Source organism: Prionailurus bengalensis, chromosome B3 (genome assembly GCF_016509475.1).
Source record: "Prionailurus bengalensis isolate Pbe53 chromosome B3, Fcat_Pben_1.1_paternal_pri, whole genome shotgun sequence".
NCBI classification, from domain to species: domain Eukaryota; kingdom Metazoa; phylum Chordata; class Mammalia; order Carnivora; family Felidae; genus Prionailurus; species Prionailurus bengalensis.
Genome location: NC_057355.1, coordinates 134,645,925 through 134,665,691, shown reverse-complemented (window position 1 = coordinate 134,665,691; position 19,767 = coordinate 134,645,925). Strand labels below are relative to the sequence as shown.

The following is a 19,767-nucleotide window of genomic DNA, read 5'->3' as shown; positions in this document are numbered from 1 at the left end:
CTATATTCAAAATCAGGGCCCTCTTAGGGGATGGATGTTTGTGACCTGACATTCGACAGACTTGTGACCACAGGCCTGGGGGCAGTGCAGCTGGACGGGAGGAAGCTCACCCTGAACAGCCAGCCCGCCGTCCAGTTCCACGCCCGGCAGGCGGCCAGGCGACCCTTGCATTGCTGGAGTCGCAACAATTAGACAGGAGTCCCCTTCACATAGCCTGTGGCACATGACTGCTCATGCCCCATCTTCCTCTCGGTGAAAAGATAATCGTGAAACTGGCCTCTTCCCTTTTGCGGATATGTTCTGAAAATAAAGATCATTTTAATTAATTCTCCTTTTCTGAGTCTGTCAGCAGAAATAGAAAATGCCCATCTTATGTTCCCGAAAAGCCCCCCGCTCCTGGCTTACCAGAAGCAGCAGGATTTGGGGTAGAGTCTTTGCCACAAGCCCAGCTAACAGGAGACGCTCCCCAAGCTGGTTGCTTCCGTGCTGGAGCATTCCTTTGCCTGTACCCCCTTTAGAAATGAGAAAATACACCCATCAGCCTTCACATTGCCAATTTTCCCTCCGTTCTCCACACCTCTCCCACCTCCCCACATTTCCTCCCACTTAGCAACCAAGAATATTGAATGTGAGGAGAAAAAAATAGCAGAATTGGAAAGCTTTTTAAAAATACTTAACCAAATGCCTGGGCTGTGTGTCCATACTTCCTCCGTTTCCTGAAGGATCTTTCGGGGCCGGAGCAGGGAGGGACCCTGGCTCCAGAGGCAGAGTCTGGGGGGGGGGGGGGGGGGGGGGGGGGGGGGGGGGGGGGGGGGGGGGGGGGGGGGGGGGGGGGGGGATGGAGGAAGACCCATCAGTTGGCGGAGCTCTCGCTCCTGCTACTCAGAGAACCTTGAGGGAGGGGGGATGGGTGGCAATCGAGCAGCCCCTTATTAAGGAGCTTCCTGATTGTTTTTTTAACTTTATTTATTTTCTTTGGGATATAAATAAATGTTTCTCCCGTAGGCCTTACCATTGCGCAAATTTAGACATCCTCCCCAGTGTGGTCAGGCAAGACGTGACCCTGGCAATAGAATAAAGCATAAAGAGGAGAGGGCTGTGTCTTGACAAGGGATCACATACTTCCTAGTTCTCCAGATAAGGGCAGCTCTGGGTCCAAGAGCCTTGAGTCTATGATCAGGTCACACGGGGTTTCAGAAGAGGGCAGAATTGCACGAACCAATGCACGAGAAGCATCCCTGCTTTAAAAAAAAAAAAAAAAATGAAAATGAAAACGAAAACAGCAGAAAGCATCTTGGGAAGTGGCTGCTTTGTACCGACAGAAGGTCCACACTGACTTCCTGGCTCAGGGCGCCCTTATTTCTGAGTGTGCTCGACCTGCCAGGGTTTCCCGCTGTCCCCACCCCCTCCCAGCTCCATCCCGGGGCTGACACAGGCCTCCAGAGCCCGGGAGGCGGTGAGGCACAGAGGATGGTATGAGCAGTAGCGGGCCACACGGAGACTCCACGTGGCTTTCGTGTTCTCTGCAACTCGCTCTGTATTTTTGCTCGAAGGAAAATCACACCGAGCTAGTGGCTGAACTGAGCCTCAGACAGCTTGCAAAGAGCGCTCCACCCGCAGTCTGAGAACACATCTCTTGCTGTGAGCAGCATGGGGGGAGGCGTTCTCTCCAGTGTACATGTGGCAAGGTGTGTGTCATCTCAGGAGCCTGGGTTTATTCGCTGGGTGTGCAGTTTTATGTGCATTTAGGAGAGAAACCCGTTTCCTGTTTCGTCTCCTCTCTCCCAGTAAAGTAGCAAGCCCCTTTGGTCCTTGCACATTTTGACTCTGCCACTGGGAACAGTGGGGCTTGTGAGCAGAGCACCCCATCCCCCAGAAGTCCCCAGCAGCCTCCTCGAACTGAATGACCCTTCCCTGGGCCATGGCTGTGCTGGGCCATCCACTTGTGCCTTACCTTCAGTCCGCACGTTAGCCCTGCAGAATCACTACTGTTCTCTCCGCTTTATAGAAAATAAACAAGTCTGGGGCACCTGGGTGGCGCAGTCAGTTAAGCGTCCGACTTCAGCCAGGTCACGATCTCGCGGTCCGTGAGTTAGAGCCCCGCGTCGGGCTCTGGGCTGATGGCTCGGAGCCTGGAGCCTGTTTCGGATTCTGTGTCTCCCTCTCTCTCTGCCCCTCCCCCATTCATGCTCTGTCTCTCTCTGTCCCAAAAATAAATAAAAACGTTGAAAAAAAAAATTAAAAAAAAAAAAGAAAATAAACAAGTCTGAATAATTTGCCTCCATTTTCCCAAACAAGCAGTAGAGCTATGATTCAAGCCCTGGTCTAACATCAAAGCTTCCTGCACCAACCTAAGTCAGCAACCAACTTCTTTTCCTTTATTTTTATTTTATTTAAAAAATTTTTTTTTCAATGTTTACTTTGTTTTGAGAGAGACAGAGCACGAGCTGGGGAGGGGCAGAGAGAGGGTGCGCGCATGAGAGAGAGTACGTACGAGCGGGGCGGGGGAAGGCAGAGAGAGAGAGGGAGACAGAGAATCCCAAGCAGGCCATGTGCTGTCAGCACAGACACCGATGCAGGGCTCGATCTCACGAACCACGAGATCATGACCTGAGCCGAAATCAAGAGCTGGACGCTTAACAGACTGAGCCACCCAGGCGCCCCTGTTTTTATTTTTTTATTGTTAACCCCTTCTTTCTCCCTCTTGCCACTACCACTGGGACCATCTCCATCATGTAGCCATGTAATTGGAAGAAAATGTTTTCTCCCTCAGTCCTATTCCTTACTTAACAAACAGCACTTAACATTTTTACCGAGAGAAGGTCCAGAGCATTTTGGCGAAGCTTTTCTGTTTACAAAGCGGGCTGTCATTTCATCTTCAGAACAGCCCCACGAAACAGGCAAATGTCATGTTCTCTCATACCCATTTTACTGATGAGAATTGAGGGTCAGGGATATTGGGAGCTTACCTTGATTCCTATTACCCAGCTGTAAGAGGCCTGGAGGACACCAGGCATCTCCTCTCCCACCTGCCCCTCTCTGGTGTCCTGTCCCAGGGCCCTCTCTTACACCCGGCACTTAGGTGTGCCACGTGCTAGTTCAGAAGCTGGCGAGAGGCTGGGTGGCAACAAGAACTCCCGGGCTCTGACTCCTAGCCCGCTGCCAGCTTGCCTCTTGCGTCTGGCCTCCTCTGCGTACCACGGAAGGTAGAGAGGATTTCCAAGAGAAGCTTCCAGTCTCTGGTATAACTTTAACCATCACTACAGTGCACTCTAAATGTTCAGTGTGAGCAGGGAACAGAAGCTACCCACACCTGTGCATCTGCCTACATGGAGATCTGTAGCTTACGTACCATGGATCTGGGGCTCCTGCCACTGTCCTCTCCCTAAGCTGTCTCCTAGCACCACTGACCAGGAATGGTTTTGCTTCCCTTCCTGCTTGCCTCCTTGAGAGGTGCTCCTGGCAGCCTAAAGCACTGGGCTCTGCTAACTGGGTAGTAAGGTGGCAGAGGGTGGTCCATGGGAGGGGCCCAAGCAGGCCCCAGAGGGAGAGAGGAAGTCTTTTGTAAGAGACACTGGCCAGAGAAAGTCAAAGAAACTCAAGGGTTGGCCAGGGCCTCCCTTTGCCCCTTCCTCCACATTCCAGAGGTCATCGCAAAGGCAAATCTTGATGGGTTAAGACTCCGTACCCTCTAAAGGTAGAACTAACCATTGCTTAAAGCAACCAGCCAAATTCTCAGTCCCAGCATTCAGGGTGGAAACAAAACCATCTCCATTTTGAAGAGTGAAGTGTTGCTTATATACTGTTTTCAAAAGGAACTCTGGAACATGCACTATGGGTTGTAACTATGGGCTGGTGGAGGGGAAGGCTATCCTGTGTCATTACCAGTGGATAAGGCTCACAAGTCACGATTTGGGTTTTGGTTGCGGTTTCTAACATTGAGAGCAGGAGGCCCTTAAATCAGCTTTCCCACCCTTATCATTGCACCAGAATGCAAGGAATCAGTGGGCCTCAGAAATTAGCCAGCCGTATTAACCTCAGCTGCATGTATGGGTACGTGTATTGATAACGATGCATGGACTATACCCAAAAGTTACAAATCTTCTGAACGCTGTGACCACATGACCTCAGTTCAGCCTTGCAAAGCTGTCTGTAGGAAGACAACCCTTATCTTCATCTGACAGGGAAAGTAGACCCCAAGTGACCTACTTGTTAGGGACAGATAGAAGGTAAGAAGCCAGACGGCCCCCCCCACCCCCACCCCCTGGCTGGCTTCCAGGACCCAGCAGCACACGTGACAGCCAACCTTGGGCTCTGAAACTTGGTAAGATGGGAAGCCCGGAGGGTTAGGGCCAAAACAAACACTTCTGATCCATTTCCTCAGATTGGGTCCACCAAAATGCCAGGCGAATCCTTCCTTTGCAATGCCAACACCTTATTGTGTGGCCTGGAATCCCCCAGGAGATTGAAAAAAAAAATATATCACTATATGTTGAGATAACATCTTCTGGAAAGCTCCTAAGTGAGGAGCCATTGCAATATTCAGACAACTCTTTGTAATATCTTTGTCATATTTATATTAAAAATATATACATGAACAGACCAATGTTGGAACTGTTCAGTTGGTAATGTGATTAATGCACATTTGCATGTACTTTTGTGCTGTCTTCTGCTCAGAGACATTTATTATTTCTCAATTGCGGAAATAATGAATAGAGCGGTTTCCAAAAAACGCGTATCCAATGATGTAATAAGTATAGGCTGACAAATAGTCTGTACTGAGGCAAGTTTCCATCTGTTTCCTGTGGATTTCTCTAACTACATCACTGGACGTGGAAATTGCAGCCTGAGAACCATATTAAGTTTCATACCAAATCTTGTTTGTATCACTTTTAGCAACAGCTGCACGCAGGAAGGAAATTGTGTCCCTTTATTATAGAATTTGAACTTCTTAACAACAACAACAAAATACCACTCCTAGAGCCCCCAGATTGACAAAACAAAATAGATGCAAAGAAAAGCATTATAGATAGACTCAAACCTCAAGAGATAGATGGGCTGCTTTTTGGAGCTTCTTTGATGGAATCTCATGATAGAGGAAAAAAGGAAGAATGTAACTGTTTTTGCTTACAAGCTTCTTAGAACGAAAGAAAACAAGAGTCTGTATGAGCTCCGGTCCCCTACCTCTGTTTCATTCCACCCGGGCCTGATGTGGTCTCCCAAGCGACTTGCCAACCAATGGTGCCAAGCCCGTTCTGTGGGAGCAAGGTGGGGAGGGAGGGGTGGTGCAGCTGGCCTGTGTGACCTCACAGCCCCTTTCCCTCCTGTGTTAAGTAGGGACACAAACCAGGCCATGGCTGTGGTTGCCCTTGGAAAGGAAAACCAGGGGCCAGGGGTTCTCAGATCCAGCTATCTGGGTTCTCAGATCAGAGCCATCTGGGGAGCTTGGAAAAATGTTGACTGCCCCAGAAATGCTGATGGATTTGGTTTGGAGAGGGGCCTAGGGTTCAGAGTCTTCTAGAAATGCCCCAGGCAGGTGACTTCCCTGGGCAGTGAGGGCTGAGGTGTAGACCGTTGATTAGTAAAGCAGTTCGAGGACGGTGTGTGTTTACGGGCTTGATGAGGTGCAAGACATTCAACACAGAATGCCAATCCAGTGGGTTCCCCATTCTAAGGTGGTTCGAGAACCTGCCTTCACGGTTTCTTTCTTGTATCTTATAATGACACAAAAAGGGCGAAAATTAGCAAGGGTCTGAGGGTGTGGTTTACATGTGTTTGTGACAGTGAACGTGGAAAGTAATCCCAGCCCAGGCCTTGCCACAAGCAGGATGCCTGGTCGTCAACGGAGAGAGTGTTAAAGAGCATCGAAAACGCACAAAAGGGATGTTACTGCACTTCAGGGTCAGTGGTGGTTAAGTCTGTGTCTTTCCCCTGCCCCCCTTCAAATGACTGACCTCTGCAGCTGTGTTTTGCAGTGATTCTGGACGTGGGAGCAGCCTCTTAGATAGAACCATTGCTGACAGACGACAGCTTAACACAATTACTTTGCCAGACTTCAGCGATCCCGAGACAGGTGAGAATAACAGACCAGAGGGGACGAAACGGTGTCCACGAGAACGTGGGGCCTGGCCCCGAGTGGCGTGGGGTGGAGACTGCCAGGGACTGGGCTTGGAAACGCTCCTCACGCAACTAGGTTAAACTCAATCGAGGCGCATTTTCTCCAGCGTCTCTTCAAGTGTGTGTTCACAGTGGGGGTTGCGATAGTGCCTGCCCGGCAGAGCTCTTTGAAATCTTTTCTATTTTTCCCCTTGTTCTCAGAGCCCAAAATTCAAAACTAAAATTAGATCGTTCCCATCCCCGTGAAGCTTCCCCTCTGCTTTTCTGTCTGCCTCTCTCTCTCTCTCTTTAGGTTTCAGACCTTGCTGAAATCGGTTTTGATTTTTAAGCAGTTGCACATAGGAACATCCTCCCCACCCCCACCCTGGGCCAAAAGGCCCTTTAGGGACGCAGGTGGGTTCCGAGCTTCTGATGCCCCTGTCCCCACGTGAAGGCCTGCTGCACTCACTGCCTCTGAGCAAATAGGTACACCTCGTCATTTGTGCTTCCACATCTGCTGGGTAAGGAGGAACAAATATACCTCTGTCATTTCCAAACCTCCAAACAAGTAATGCTAACAGTTACACCAACCATCCAGGGGCAGTTTGGAGGATGTAAAGAAATTCCCTCTGCTTTGAGCCTCAGAGACCATTTCACAGCATCATCGGAAAGCCGGCTCTGCTTCCTCTCCCCCTGCCCCGCAGAGGCAGTCTGTGTAAGGCTTTAATCCCCCTCTGGGTATGCCTGCTCTTTTATGGGCTGGCTTCATGGAAGGAGCCTCCCAGTCCTTCTCCTGACCAAGCCTTTCCAGAGAAAGCCAGGGAGCAGCACTGAGGTGTGCACAGCCATCTCCTGGAAGATTCGGCCCCTGGCAGGATGGAAGAAACACCACCTCTCGGAGCCAGATGTGTTACCCGCCCAGGCCCATGCCCATGCCCATGCTAACAGCTGCCTGCAAACAGCATTCCTGTGCTAGGCTCCCTTTTACCAAATTTGCAGTCTTCAGAAGTCTGCCCTCAGGGCCCCAGGGTTCCTAGGTCAAAGGAGTGTTGGGTATTAGATGCAGCATGAATTGCAAATCAATGCGGTTTAACACTGGCAGCCTGTGCTCAAAATGCAGACGACCAAGCCACAGAGAAACTCCCCCTCCCCGACCCTGCAGTGGCCTGACCGCCTCCCTCCCCTTGACCAGCAGTCCTTGGAGGGGGGCCTCTGGCTTTGAGTAGCACAGAAGTGCTCCTAGAGACGCTGTGTAAGCCCTCGTTGCTGGAAAGGCTGTCCAGACTGGCCGCTGCAAGGTGAGGCTGGGACACGGTGGGGAGGAGGGGAAGCTCACGGCCGCACCTGCAGCAATTTGGCTGATTCAGAACAGCTGCTGCGGCTGCCCAGGGCTTCCTCCCCCGTCACCCCTCCTCACCACCCTGGGAGGACAGTCCTACTGAATGCAGACCCCGTCTCCTTCCAGCTGGCCTGGACCTTCATTTCCCCTGAAGTCCCAAGGCTCGAATGCCACATCGCATTAAATACAGAGAGTGGCAGAAAATAAGAGAGACCCTGTTATTTGTTCTCCCCTTTGCCCCGTGGGACATTCTCCCTAGAGACCTCAAGAATCTCCCTCTTCAGGTTTGAGCCTTCTCAGGTGCCATAGCGTCCAGGCGGGGTGTGTCTGTGGCACAGGCAGGGGCTCATGCATCTGCTCTGTCACTCACTCCGGGGGTCCCAGGTGGTTAGAGTCTGGATTGCTTGCACAGGTGCCCTGCCCCCAGCAGGAGAGAAGCACAGCCTCCCAGGCCTGGCCACTGACCATTTTACTGTTGTTGTTGTAGTATCCCTACAAGATGATTCTTGCAGGAATCCCTACAAGACTTCATTCCCCAGCCCTGCCCCCAGAGCCCCAAACTCTTGGTTTACACAGCACCAATTACTTACCCAGGAGGCCAGGGAATCAGAAGAATGGAAGGCCACCTCAGGAGGCCTTGCCAGTTGCCCCCTGGTTGTAAATGAGGGTAGTACATTCTGAAATGACAGTTGAAAGCAAAGAGACGGAATTTAGGGAGGCTCGCCTAAAAATGGAAAGTGTGCCTCCATCTCGGTTACCAGAGCCCAGTTTTCTGTAGTTCAGCTTGGGGGGTGGGGGAGCAGTCAGAGGGCCAGCCCATTCTCATTCATACACCTGTGTGGATGGCCTAACTTGTGAACAGCACACAGATTTTAGGTTTTGATTCGGAAGGTGCCCTAGAGAAGTTTTTACTCCCATCCCCGCACCCCCGTCTGGTTTTTCCGTAAAGGCAACCATTTTTATTGACTTTTTGGTTTGCCCTTCCAGTGTGTTTGCATTCAAATACTCAGAGATATCATTTCCATGTCCCCCCCCACGACAAATAGCGGAATACTGTGTATATGTGCTGTTCAGTCCCTGGCTCGGTTCACTTCACGGCACGTCCTAAAGACCCCTCCGTATCCATCCGTACAGAATGTCCACGTTCTTTACAACAACGTAGCATTCCATGGCGCACGCACCTCACACTCTGGACTTAACCCGTCCGGCGGGGATCTCGGCCATCTTCCTCTTTCCCTTTGCCACAGTCTTCAGTGCACGTGAGGGAGGAGGCTGGCTAATTTTGAGGATCCACTGCAGCTCTGCTCATTTCGGAAAGCAACTGGGCTTAGAGAAAAAGAGAAAAGGAACTTACCCGAGGCAGAAATGCTCCTGAATCAAAACAAAGTGTCTGAGAGAACCCAGCCCTGCAGGTGACATCTTGCTAACAGCATTGGTCCATGCAACACCTGCTCTTCTCTTCTTTCCCCAACTCCCTCATTTAAAGGGCACAGGCATGTGACACTAGCAAAGCCACAGCGTTGGCATCGGCAACGATGCGGCCAGAGCCATGGCGAACTTCCACCGCCATGACCCTGTCCGTTCTCAGTCAGCCAGCGTGCAGATAGGCCCTCTTGGGTTACTTGTTTGGGTGTTGAAGAACAAAAACGTATCTCCTTTTAAAAAAATTTTTCTCTATTGTGGAAGATCTTCAAACATACCCAAAATAGAGATACTAATATAATGAATCCCACGTACCTACCACCAGCTTTCAGCAATCAGTATTCCTTTTGCATCCACCTCTCCTGTCCCACACTTAGATCTTACAGAGTATTTTAAGGCACATCTCAGACATCATATTTTGTGTCCTAAAATTTCAGTGTACATGTCAAATAGATAAGAACTCTTTAAAAATGTAAGTCCAATGCTATTATTATACATCTGGGTCATTATAAGGTGCAGGCTCAGCATTATTGATGTTGGAAGTGGTTAATTAACTAGGTATGGTTTTTTACCTCCGAAATTGTCCACATGAACATCTATGGAATAACATCAGGGGAACTCTTGTCTGGAAGCTTTGGATTGGCCAAGTCCCCTGTGGCTAAGAAAGTGGGCATTGGGTTCATTAAATGGATGTGACAAATTGAAAAATCCCCCTAAACAACATGTTTTCCCTTTCAGTGTCACCTCTGGTCCCCCTTCCCCCACCTCTGATAGGTCCCAGCCATGGAAAAAGAGGAATCAAATAGAGTGACAGTCTTAACGTTGAAGCTATGAATCATTGTCTTTTCTTAGGAATAAGTTGGTAGTTCCTTAAATAGAGGATGAAAAAAAAATTTTTTTTCTTCCTTTGCCTTGAAAACAGGATGTGGAGTAAGGAGATTTATCTTTAATCATTGGTAGATATCACTGGACACCTGTCCAAAGCAAAGTCATTCTTTTAACTTGAAAGTTTGGTCCATTGTGTCTGGGAAAGGTGGTCTCCCTCTTACTTGTGTATGTCTCCAGCTGTGAGACCTGAAGGCGACAATAACAGCTTCCTTTTCAAAGTGCCCCAGCCTGTGCACCGAACCACAGACCAACTTAGAAAGCTTAGCACTCTGTTGTCACGATGCTGGGACTAAGACATATCATCATACCTCAGTATCTCTACCTAGGAAAACCTAACCTTTCAGGTAAACTTTATATAAGGGCTTCTCCTAAAAAAACAAGTCCAGGAATAACCAAGGTCTACTGCACCTTTCCAAATGAAAAGCGGTTTCCTCTAGAATGTCCTGGATATTGTAGGTTAGAGATGGTCATTGGATCATGCTGCTGAGTCTGTGCCCAGGTAAATCTGAGTTATTTTTATTCTGTGGTGTTGTTGCAGAACAATTAAATAACCAGTGGGGAAAAAAAAAAACAACAAATTTGTTTTCTTCGAAAAGCACTTGTATGCTATTGTCCAGTACAGGAATGATTGTCTATTACATGACCTCATTTTGTTTGCAGCTTATGTGAGTATATGAAAAGCTAGTTTATTTTTTCCTTTGTGTTTCTAAAGCTTTTTTTGCCTTTATCCTTTTTTTTTTCTCTTTCACTTTTTTAGTGTCAGATTCCTCCTCCTCCTCCTCTTCTCTTTCAAGAACCGAATCTCCTCTCCACCTGTTTGTATCTCCTCATCTTCATTCTCCTCCCAAACCTGACACCTTTGTGTGGCCCCCTGCAGCTCATTCATTCAATGACCCAGGTCCCCGCCAGGAGCCCTCTCTGTGTAAACATGCTTTATGGTTTTTCCTTTCTTGTTAGACCTGCTTCATTTGCCTGATGTTTCATTTTCTGATAATCTTCCTAACTGATAAGCTGAATAGGAAACTCCCATCAAATTTATCTGAGGGGAAAATCTTGCTAATTTAAAAAATCCAAGAGCTGTTTGGGGCAGAAAGAGACATTGGTGCCCAAGTTCCAACCTCCTCTTTGAAAAGGAAAGGAAACCTGTTTTGAGCAGAATAAACAGAAGCTTTTCTAGACAATTACGTCCTGTCCTTGGTTACTTGTATGCTTTCCTGGAGTTAATGTTAATGCGTAAAAACGCTATTTTTAAAAAAGGCAAATTAGAACATTTTGCCAATAACTTATTTATGTGTATTTCTGATTTTCTATTTAGAAATTAATTCGACAAGCATACAGTGATCAAGGTGATATCCTAAAGATAATGGTCGTATGCCCTTTAAGTTTGTGGTTCTCAAACTTTACTTACTGTCCGTCAAAAGCACACGAAGAGCTTTAAGAACCACAGATCCCCTGAACCCCATCCCTATAGCTTATGACTCAGTAGGCCTGAGCTGGAGCCCAGGCACCTGGATTTACAGAATACCCACTTGGGATTCCAAAGCCAGTGGGTCACCACATCTTGGGAAGCAACGGTATAAATTGTTTTCCATTTGCTAGGAAGGAAAATGTAGGGTTTGGGTGAAAACCCATGAAATCATGTAGGGAAATTGGATGGTATTTTAATCTGATCTTGCTTTTAAATAATACAGAAATTTGAAAGTCTCTTTTACAGTGTTTGGGGACCTGTCCATTAAAAAGAGAGAGAGAGAGAGAGAGAGAGAGAGAGAGAGAGATTCCTGTACTAAAATGAAACCCTGGTCGGTAAGGTCCTTAGATGGGACCCAACTGTGGGTCTCCCCCCAGGAGGTACAGCCTTGCTTCCTTTCACTTATTTATTTAACATCCACTTTGCCCAAAGCACTGCCAGAAAATTTAATCTCTGTATCCATAATTTAGAAGGGCTCATCTTTGTCCCAGATGCTCAGTTATATGCAGAACAAAAGCCCCTGAGGGGAGGCGCTGTCAGAGAGAACTGCTTCCTCTAATGTGCTCATCGTTTGGATGGTAAAGCTGCTGTGTTAAACTCACACACGCACAAAGCCGGGGCAGAAATGAGGCTATCATCTAAAATAAATCATCCAAACCAGGAAACACTCTGGCTCTACTTATCTGTGTAGTAAGTGTGCTCAACTTTGCTTTCGTGGCAATCCCAGCTTTATGAAACGCAAGATGAAGATAATGTTTATAAACTGCTTATGTTGTTTTTAACCCACTTCTTAAAATAGGCATTGTCTCTTAATACAATGCCTCCAGGCAATTGCCACCTTCAGTTTTTTCCAGAAAAGCTGTTTTTTTCACATTGACTGTTGCCCAGTTTTTTGGTCTTAAAATGGGATCTTACCATTCTAGAATACATTCCCACTGGCCCGTCCTCTCCTATTATACGGCAAACCCACCTCTGTCAACACCATCCCGAGGATCCCTGTGTTCCTTTAGACTTTATAAGGTTGAAGTCCTGACTCTTCAGTGAAGCACTAGATATCAGATGAATTAGTGAATTTTTAGGGTGATGAGCCCCCCACTGGGCTTTCTGCTGAATGTGCTGTATTCCACGAAGGACTCAATTGTTTATTCTTTGTGAAACCCCGAGCTGTTTTCCCATCCTTAGAGAGTGCCTAGCCAGTAACCAGGTGTTTTAGACCAAGACCGATGTGCCCAAGACTCTTTCTCCTCCATAGATACAACATTTCATTAGAGAAGGGGAAAACATACCACACATTACTGATAAATGTAAAATTTATTGATTAAAACTGTAATGAATTTGAATCCCAGCTCCTTTCGTTAGGAGGGATAGCCAAGGCCCCAAGTTCTTCGAATGTCTCCCCAATCCTTTGACTTCATAGGAGCAAAAACTAGCCGAGGTCTACAAAGTATTGGAATCATGATTAGGGTTAGTGGTGGAAAGATCTGAAAAGTGCTTGTCTGATTATTTTTCCCTTCCCTTTGGAATTTCCTGCCCTGGAAACAAAACACATTACATGAATCGGTCAGCTTTCATGTGCTGGGTGAACATTTCAATGTAGAGGGGAATGCCCAGTTGGCCTTTCTTTGGTTTAAAAAAAAAAAAAAATCATTGTTAGTGGAAAAACATGTGTCACTCTTGAGTTGATATCTAATTCGACACAGCCAGACTTAACAGTTGGAAGGTTATTAGAACTCTATTTGCTTTTTTAGCCTTAATTTTGATTTTTCAAATGTTTTGTTTCTTGGTTTTAATTTTTGATTTGGTTTGTTGTTCCAAGGCAACTCTCCAGAAGTATACTTTCATGGTTTCCCCTCCCTTTTTTCAGTTAGTAAGTAGCTTACCAATCTATCTATTAACCTCTCTGAGGGCCTCCAGAATCATGCTTCCCTCCACCACGGAACGTGTGTTGTCGTTGTCGACCGCTGGGAATGCTGAGATGACATGGACGCAAAGCTGCCACGTGCTTGCCCACTCCGCCCGCGCCCCCCCCCCCCCCCAGTTCCCATCTCTCCCAAGATTCTAATGCATTCCGCTGCAGCTTGGGCTTAAGCAATGAGGAGGCAGCACTTCTCTGGGAGGGACCACAGAAGGAGGCAGTGTGGGAAAGATGCCCTAGTAAGGGCATGCAGTGGATTGGTCAGCAGCCCCAGTGGCCTGATTGGAAGTGTGAGGCACTCAGCCTCCCCAGTGTGGGTCGTCTGTGAATTTTAGGTAGAGGGAACCAGTTGAATCTGGAAATTTTTTTTCCAGTTCAACCATTATTGCTACATACGAAAGCAGTCCTAATCATGAATTTTCCTAAAATAAGCTAAACAGATGCCATAAAACTTAACCTACACCTACCAAAATTTAAAGGGGACTAAGCGGTTCCCTGGGTGTAGGACTCATACTTTAGGTGGTATCCTTTTAAGGCAGGAGTGAAGTTTCACATCTTTCAGAGGATGTTTCCTAGACTTCTGATTCTCTCTGGGCAAATATTTTTGGGAAATACTGCATCTCCCTCTTAGGGACTGACAGTTCACATTAGCATATTAAGGGCTCTGAGAAGTCCTGCAGTTTAAAAAAAAAGTTCGAGCTAATTTCCTGAGCTAATTTCATCATTTTTCCCACCCTGTAGAATCAGCATTCCAGGCACTGCATTCTGGGAGATGTTCACGTATATGGTGATCCAATGCATTTGAATGATCTGAGCCTTTACTGCTTATAGTAAATATACCCCTCAGGGAGTTGATTTCCCCTGTGAAATCCAGCTCAGCTTAGATGTGACTTTATTTCTGGCTTCTAAAAGTGTCAATACAAATAAAACACTTTTTAAAATAAATACAAGTCCATAATAGAAGAGATATGTTTGGTGTTGTCATCACATTAGGGTTCTTCATGGGGAAAAAAAAAAAAGGTTTTACCGCCAAGGTTCTTTCAATATCAGGCTCCTCGGATACATTAAAAAGATTTGATTTTCAGAAAGTCAGGTTACCTTAAAATCTTCAGGCAGCCCATATTAGTGACAGTGAGGCTCGATACATTTGTACAAGGGACTTAACTATCTTCTGTGGAAACCATTCCAGCTCTCTCCAAAGTCAGGAAACCTAGGTTCAAGGGCCACTTCTGTGGAAGAACCCAGGGAACTCATTTAATCAGAGTCCACCTTAGTTTCCCCATCTGTAGGGATGTCAGCTTACTAATTCTTCTGTTCACACATGCCTTTATGGTATGCCAGGAGCCCCTCCTGATCTCAAGCTTCCGGTCAGGTACCTGCTCCCGAGGGGCAGGGAGGTGGCCGCCAGGTGGGAAGAGCCCGACTGGGACACAACTGTCCAAGGCTGTCTCCACGCTGCTCACCACTCCTTAGACCCGGGGACCCCAGGCAGCCCCCTTCTTGAGTGCCCTTGCAGTCCTTATCTTGGAGGAGAATGTGTGTCGACATTTTATTTGCCTCTCCAAGAACATGCTCAAATCAAGAACGCCAACTTGGGTTCTTGGCTCAGTTTTTCCTATCACTGATTCTGGTCAAGCTGCCGCCCCTTTTAGGAACCTGTAACCCGGAGAAGAGAATAAGCAGATTAATGATAAACAAACCCCTGGAATGAAATAAGGTTGAAAAACAAACTCAAGGTCATTGTTTTTTCCCCTTTTCTTATGGCTAGCATTTTATTATTGACCTTGCATTTTCTGACAGTTCAAAATGTATCTCGTCCAGTCTGTTGGGTGTCTATTTCACCCTCTGCTCCTGCTTAACAGAATAAAGTCAGGGTTTTTTTAATCTGTATTTGAACAAGTTACTCTTAGTGATGACTCCACTGCTTTTGAGGGGTGGCAGTTAAAAAACTCCAGCCCTGATGAGTCAAGTATGAACCTCTTCTTGCTCTTTTAATGAAATTACAGTTAATTCTTCCCAATTAGTTCTGTGGTGTCTTTCTCTAAACAAGATTGAATAGAATCTCAGGAGATTGACAAGTCAGTAACAAACGGCACTCGGATAGAAGTTAAGGAGTGTGGGTCCAATCATTAGACCCTCACCCAAAACCGGGAAGGCTTTTCCCATAAGCTGCATTCAAAGACAAACACAGCCTTCCCCAGACACTCGAGTGCAAAGACACAGCCTCATGAATATGCAGCAGGGAGGGTTTCTGATGGCGATGAAAGCATCTGCCTGGTGTCGTCCTCCAGAAGGTACTGTCTCCAGCCCAGAGCCATGGCTCGGCTCACTCTGACAGCTGGCATCTTCCTGCATGCTTGTGAACGGCTTCCCTCCACGCTTCCCGTGTGACCACCTGGCCCTGCCAGCACCCGCCAGCAGCATGCTGGGTCACCCCCGCATGCCCACTGGTGACTGCATCCCCCAGTCTCTCCCTGCCTTAGTGGGATCCTTCCCTAAAGCTTTCCCTGGAAAGAACTTTCCCCCTTCAGGAGAAGACACATCCTGTCAGGTTTCAGCTGTGCTTGATATTCTGTTAAAGTCACTTGGAAATTGTGATCTCGTCTTGAGACCGTGGGTTTGGCTGTCCTGATTTATTTGGCTGTCTTAATCTCTTTCCCACTCTGTGAAAAAGGGAAGTATCTCCCAGAATGGGGACCAGAGTTATTGATCGGAGGAACCCACAAGCAGGAGGCCTGGTTGTCATGGGAAGTGGGTAGGGCCGGCGGTTGCCTGTAGAGCACTCGAGCCCCACGCCCCTGTCACCCCAGCAGACATGCTACAAAGAGGGGAGCTGAGAAGGACACGTCGCACAGCACAGCGGGGAACCCACCCCAGCCCCAAGTCAGCCTCCTTAGAGAAGCAAGACCACCTCCAGCAGAAATCGGGGCCGGGGGTGGGGGTGGGGGGGAGCCAACATGTTTAACGTTAAAAAAAAAAGGTACAGAGATAAATAATGTTGATGTGAGAGTGGGTTCTCCTCCCCCTTCAAAAAATAAGAGACAGTCATCACTGGCTACGGAGGGGCTGTCTCCTTCCGCCCCGAGGACATCCTGGGTCTCAGAGCACAGGTGGCAGGTGTGAGGTCCCCGGCTGCCAGCAGTCTGCAGCGTCGGACTGATTTACTTTCAAGCCCTATCTCGAGAAACAGACGTTCTTTTCCTGTTAAAAGTGAAAAATTGTAAGCAAAGCTCTCTGGCAAGAATGCTTAGTCATTCAGGGTTGCTATTTAGTATTCGGGGTCTTTAAGAAGGTATAACTGCTTCCATTTCCTTCTTATTGGAATTGTTTTCGGGGGGGGGGAGCACAGCTTCTCAGAAACTGGAAGCTGGACGAAATCTACTGACAGATAATATTGCATCATTTCATAACCAAGGGGAAATCAGTAGAGGGGTTCATCGGCCGTGGAGGATTTCTGCATGCCCGCTACTGGAGTGGCTCTGTTTCTTTTCAGAAAAACTGTGGGGAGGCCAGGTATCTGCCACTGTAGCGTTTGGGAGAATGTGGGTGACCAGCAGAGAGAGGGGACCTGGGGCACAGCCCCATGCTCCATCACTCTCCCCATATTCATACACGTGAGGCATCTGAGTTGATTCTGGGGCCGTGAAGCAGAGAGCAGCCCGGATCCCAAGCAAACACACGCGAGCTGTGTCTACTGACTCTCCGATAAGCGAGTTTCGTTGCACGCAGTGTAACACCTGTCCCTTGTTCCTGGACTTTGATGCTTGCCTAGTCACTAGGGGGGCAGGGTTCCTTCTCAGACCCAGTTTATCTGCTACACGCTGAGAAGATAGGAGGGGAGAGGGAGGGGCACACCCTTCAGACCATAGCCGCTTACCTAATGCCACCAGAACAGTCAGAAGGACAGCTGGAATATAAATATAGGCCGTGCATTCAGTGACCACGCTTGTGAAAATAACGCCTCATTGAACATAACCAAGCCACGTCATTCATCGTGCCTTTTGCTTAACAAAACGGTTGCCTTCGAGATCCCTTTGAATGGTCAGATGGGGTTCGCGTACAGCTGCCACGTTGGAGGGCTGTGTGATGTCGACCACAGGTGTAGCGTGCTTTGGAAAAAGGATTTTCGTAAAGGCTGCAGCTGCACAAGCAACTTGAGCTGGCTGTTCCCAGTGTCCTGTCTGTGGCAGCGTTTCTCAACAGGGTTTTCAGCACATGATAGCAGCATGGGTCAGCAGAGGGGTTCAGAGCTTGGACTCATGGCTCCCTGAGGTCAGTGGCCTCGGTCCTGAGTCCTCTCAGCCGTGGGGAGATGCCTGTCCACTTCAGTCCCCCGGGGCCACTCTGTTGCCGTCCCCTCCCCCCATCCCCACACACAGGGTGGTCCAAGGAGAACCCCGATGAAAACCCGGGATGGAGGGATCAGAACAGTTCATCAGGGGACACTTTCCCTTCGTAAGAGGTGCCCTAGATCACATTTTCTTTGGGGGCATCTTGGTGGCAGGGAAGAGAGAGCAGTTGGCTTGAGAAAATACAGATCTCAGCTCCAGGGCATCTGATCCCCACCCCCCCACCCCCTCCGGACCATTTGGACAATTAGGTCACAGAACCTGGACCAGGTTTTAGGGCACATTCTCACCTGCCTGTGTCAGCTCTCGGTTCAGTTAGGTTTTGCGGTGGCTTTTCAGGGCCTCGTGCCCTGTGGCTGAGGGACTGGGTGGAGCACCACAGCTGCTCAGCTTGCAAGGTTAGGACAGTGATAAGCACGTCTCGAATTCCTGTGCTAAATAAGAGATGTACAGCAGCCGGCCTCCCTGGCTTACCTGTGGAACCTGATTATATGGGAGCTGATTCCTCCAGAGTCTTGGATTTCAAATTAGAAATATGTCTTCTATTCCTTCCTCCATCTGATTCCTTTTTTAAGCCTCAATTTGTCCATTTCGCTGAGGGTAATAATCCCTTCCACCCCCACGTATGCTGTGGGAATACATTTACTTTGGAGAGAAGGAAAGTGGTTGCTTTAAAAAAAAGTGTTGGTTAGAACTAGCATTTCTAGTTGTGTACCTACATAAATCCAAATCTATTTTGATATCGTATCTATTTTGGCACTTACCATTTTAGTCCCCTGAGACAGTAAGATACAGGCTGTTTTGGTTATTTTCTTTAATCAGATACATCCATTCTGATTCATAATCGTGTTTATTTATTTTTTCCTCCAAATTCTAATCCAATGGAGGAATCTGATTGACGGTGTTATTGCCAGGAATAGTGGGTGTTAACTATGAGATAATGTTGCCATTGTTACCAGTCACCTATTATTAGTACATATCTGAAGCCTCTAATATCCATCCCTGGTTTAGGACGTGAAGGGTCTCTGCCCTTGTGAAGCAGGTGTTAAAAGGGATTGACTGGGAAGGGAAAAAAAAATATTTCTGAGAAACCTCCGTTACCCTCCATATTTAAATAGCTTGGTTATATTAGAGATGGGAGAAAGTCACTGAGTGAGGTGACTTTAATCTAACTATGTGCCACACTCATTTGCAGTCCGGGTGCTTGGAGGCGATGACAGCCATGCTGAGAAACCCTTTGAGACCGTGAAGGTTCTGGCCTCGGAGCCACTGTTAGTCAAGGAGACTAGAGGACACAGACGTGCTTTTCCAAAAGAGGGAACCACTGTCTTCCAGATTTCAGACAGTGACGTGCCTGTTGACAGTAGTCATTCATTCACTTTTTCGTTCCATAGGCCTTTACCAGGTATCTCTCACGGGCTTGGCGTCGTTAGCCCCTGAGAGCACCTAAATGCACGCTTCCTATCTTCCAGAACCACAGTCTAAGTAAGAGGGGAGACAGTTACATTACCTTGAACATGAAACGGTGTGGTCTGTTCAGTGATAGCCACACCCCTAGGGAGTATAGGAGCACCGAGGACCCAAGGCACCAAGGCCTAGCTTCTTACAGGGGAGGGGCAGGGGGAAGAAAGGGAAGGCTCACAGCAGCCTTCCTGGAGGAGGTGGCTCCAGAGCTGGATTTAGAGGCTAGAGGCTAGATTTGGAGTTAGACTACTGTTTAAACCCTACCTTTGCCACCCACTGGCCGTATGACTTGGGATAAGTTCATAACCTCATGAAATCTCAATTTTGTCCCCTAAACCGTGCAGATAACATTGTTAGCAGCCCCACAGACCCACAGAACTGTTTAAGGGTTAAATGAAATAATCTATGTAAAGTGCTAGTTGGGAGTGCCTGAAGCCTGCTACACCATGTTCACTAAAACTCATCATCACTACCGTCATCATTTGCCAGAACTTATCCACAGTGAAGCATACTATTATGTGAATAATTAGCTACTTTGGTCGTATGTAGATATCACAAAGAGAAGGAACTTTAACAGTAGCTCTGATTAATTTGTTTGCAGACCAAATAAAACAGTGAATCCAAAGAGCAAAATTAGCCCCTCCAAAAGTCACAGGTCCCTTGTAGCAAGGGAACCATAGAACCTACTAGAAAATGTGTAGAATTTTTCTTCAGTAGTAGTTTATTGTTGTATTTTGTAATGAATTAATGACCAAACATTTGAAGCGCTTCTCAGTTTTGGTTTCCAGTGTGGTAAATATAGAGAGATATATAACCCCTATAAGTA

The 19,767-nt window shown here is 47.5% G+C and overlaps 1 protein-coding gene across 11 annotated transcripts in view; it reads left to right on the top strand.

Annotated features, from left to right (window-relative positions):
- The window catches only part of TTC7B (tetratricopeptide repeat domain 7B), a 255,797-nt gene that overhangs the window by 185,109 nt on the left and 50,921 nt on the right, over positions 1-19,767 (top strand). For 3 of the 11 annotated variants that reach the window (XM_043556833.1, XM_043556835.1, XM_043556832.1), the window contains 3 exons: positions 5,976-6,073; positions 10,503-10,667; positions 13,030-13,080. The exons of 1 other annotated variant lie outside the window; for it this stretch is intronic. In XM_043556833.1, coding sequence (XP_043412768.1) covers positions 5,976-6,073; positions 10,503-10,667; positions 13,030-13,080 — 314 coding nt within the window. The remainder of the gene's footprint in view (positions 1-5,975; positions 6,074-10,502; positions 10,668-13,029; positions 13,081-19,767) is intronic. 7 more of the 11 variants (XM_043556836.1, XM_043556838.1, XM_043556839.1 and 4 more) reach the window with 3 other exon arrangements.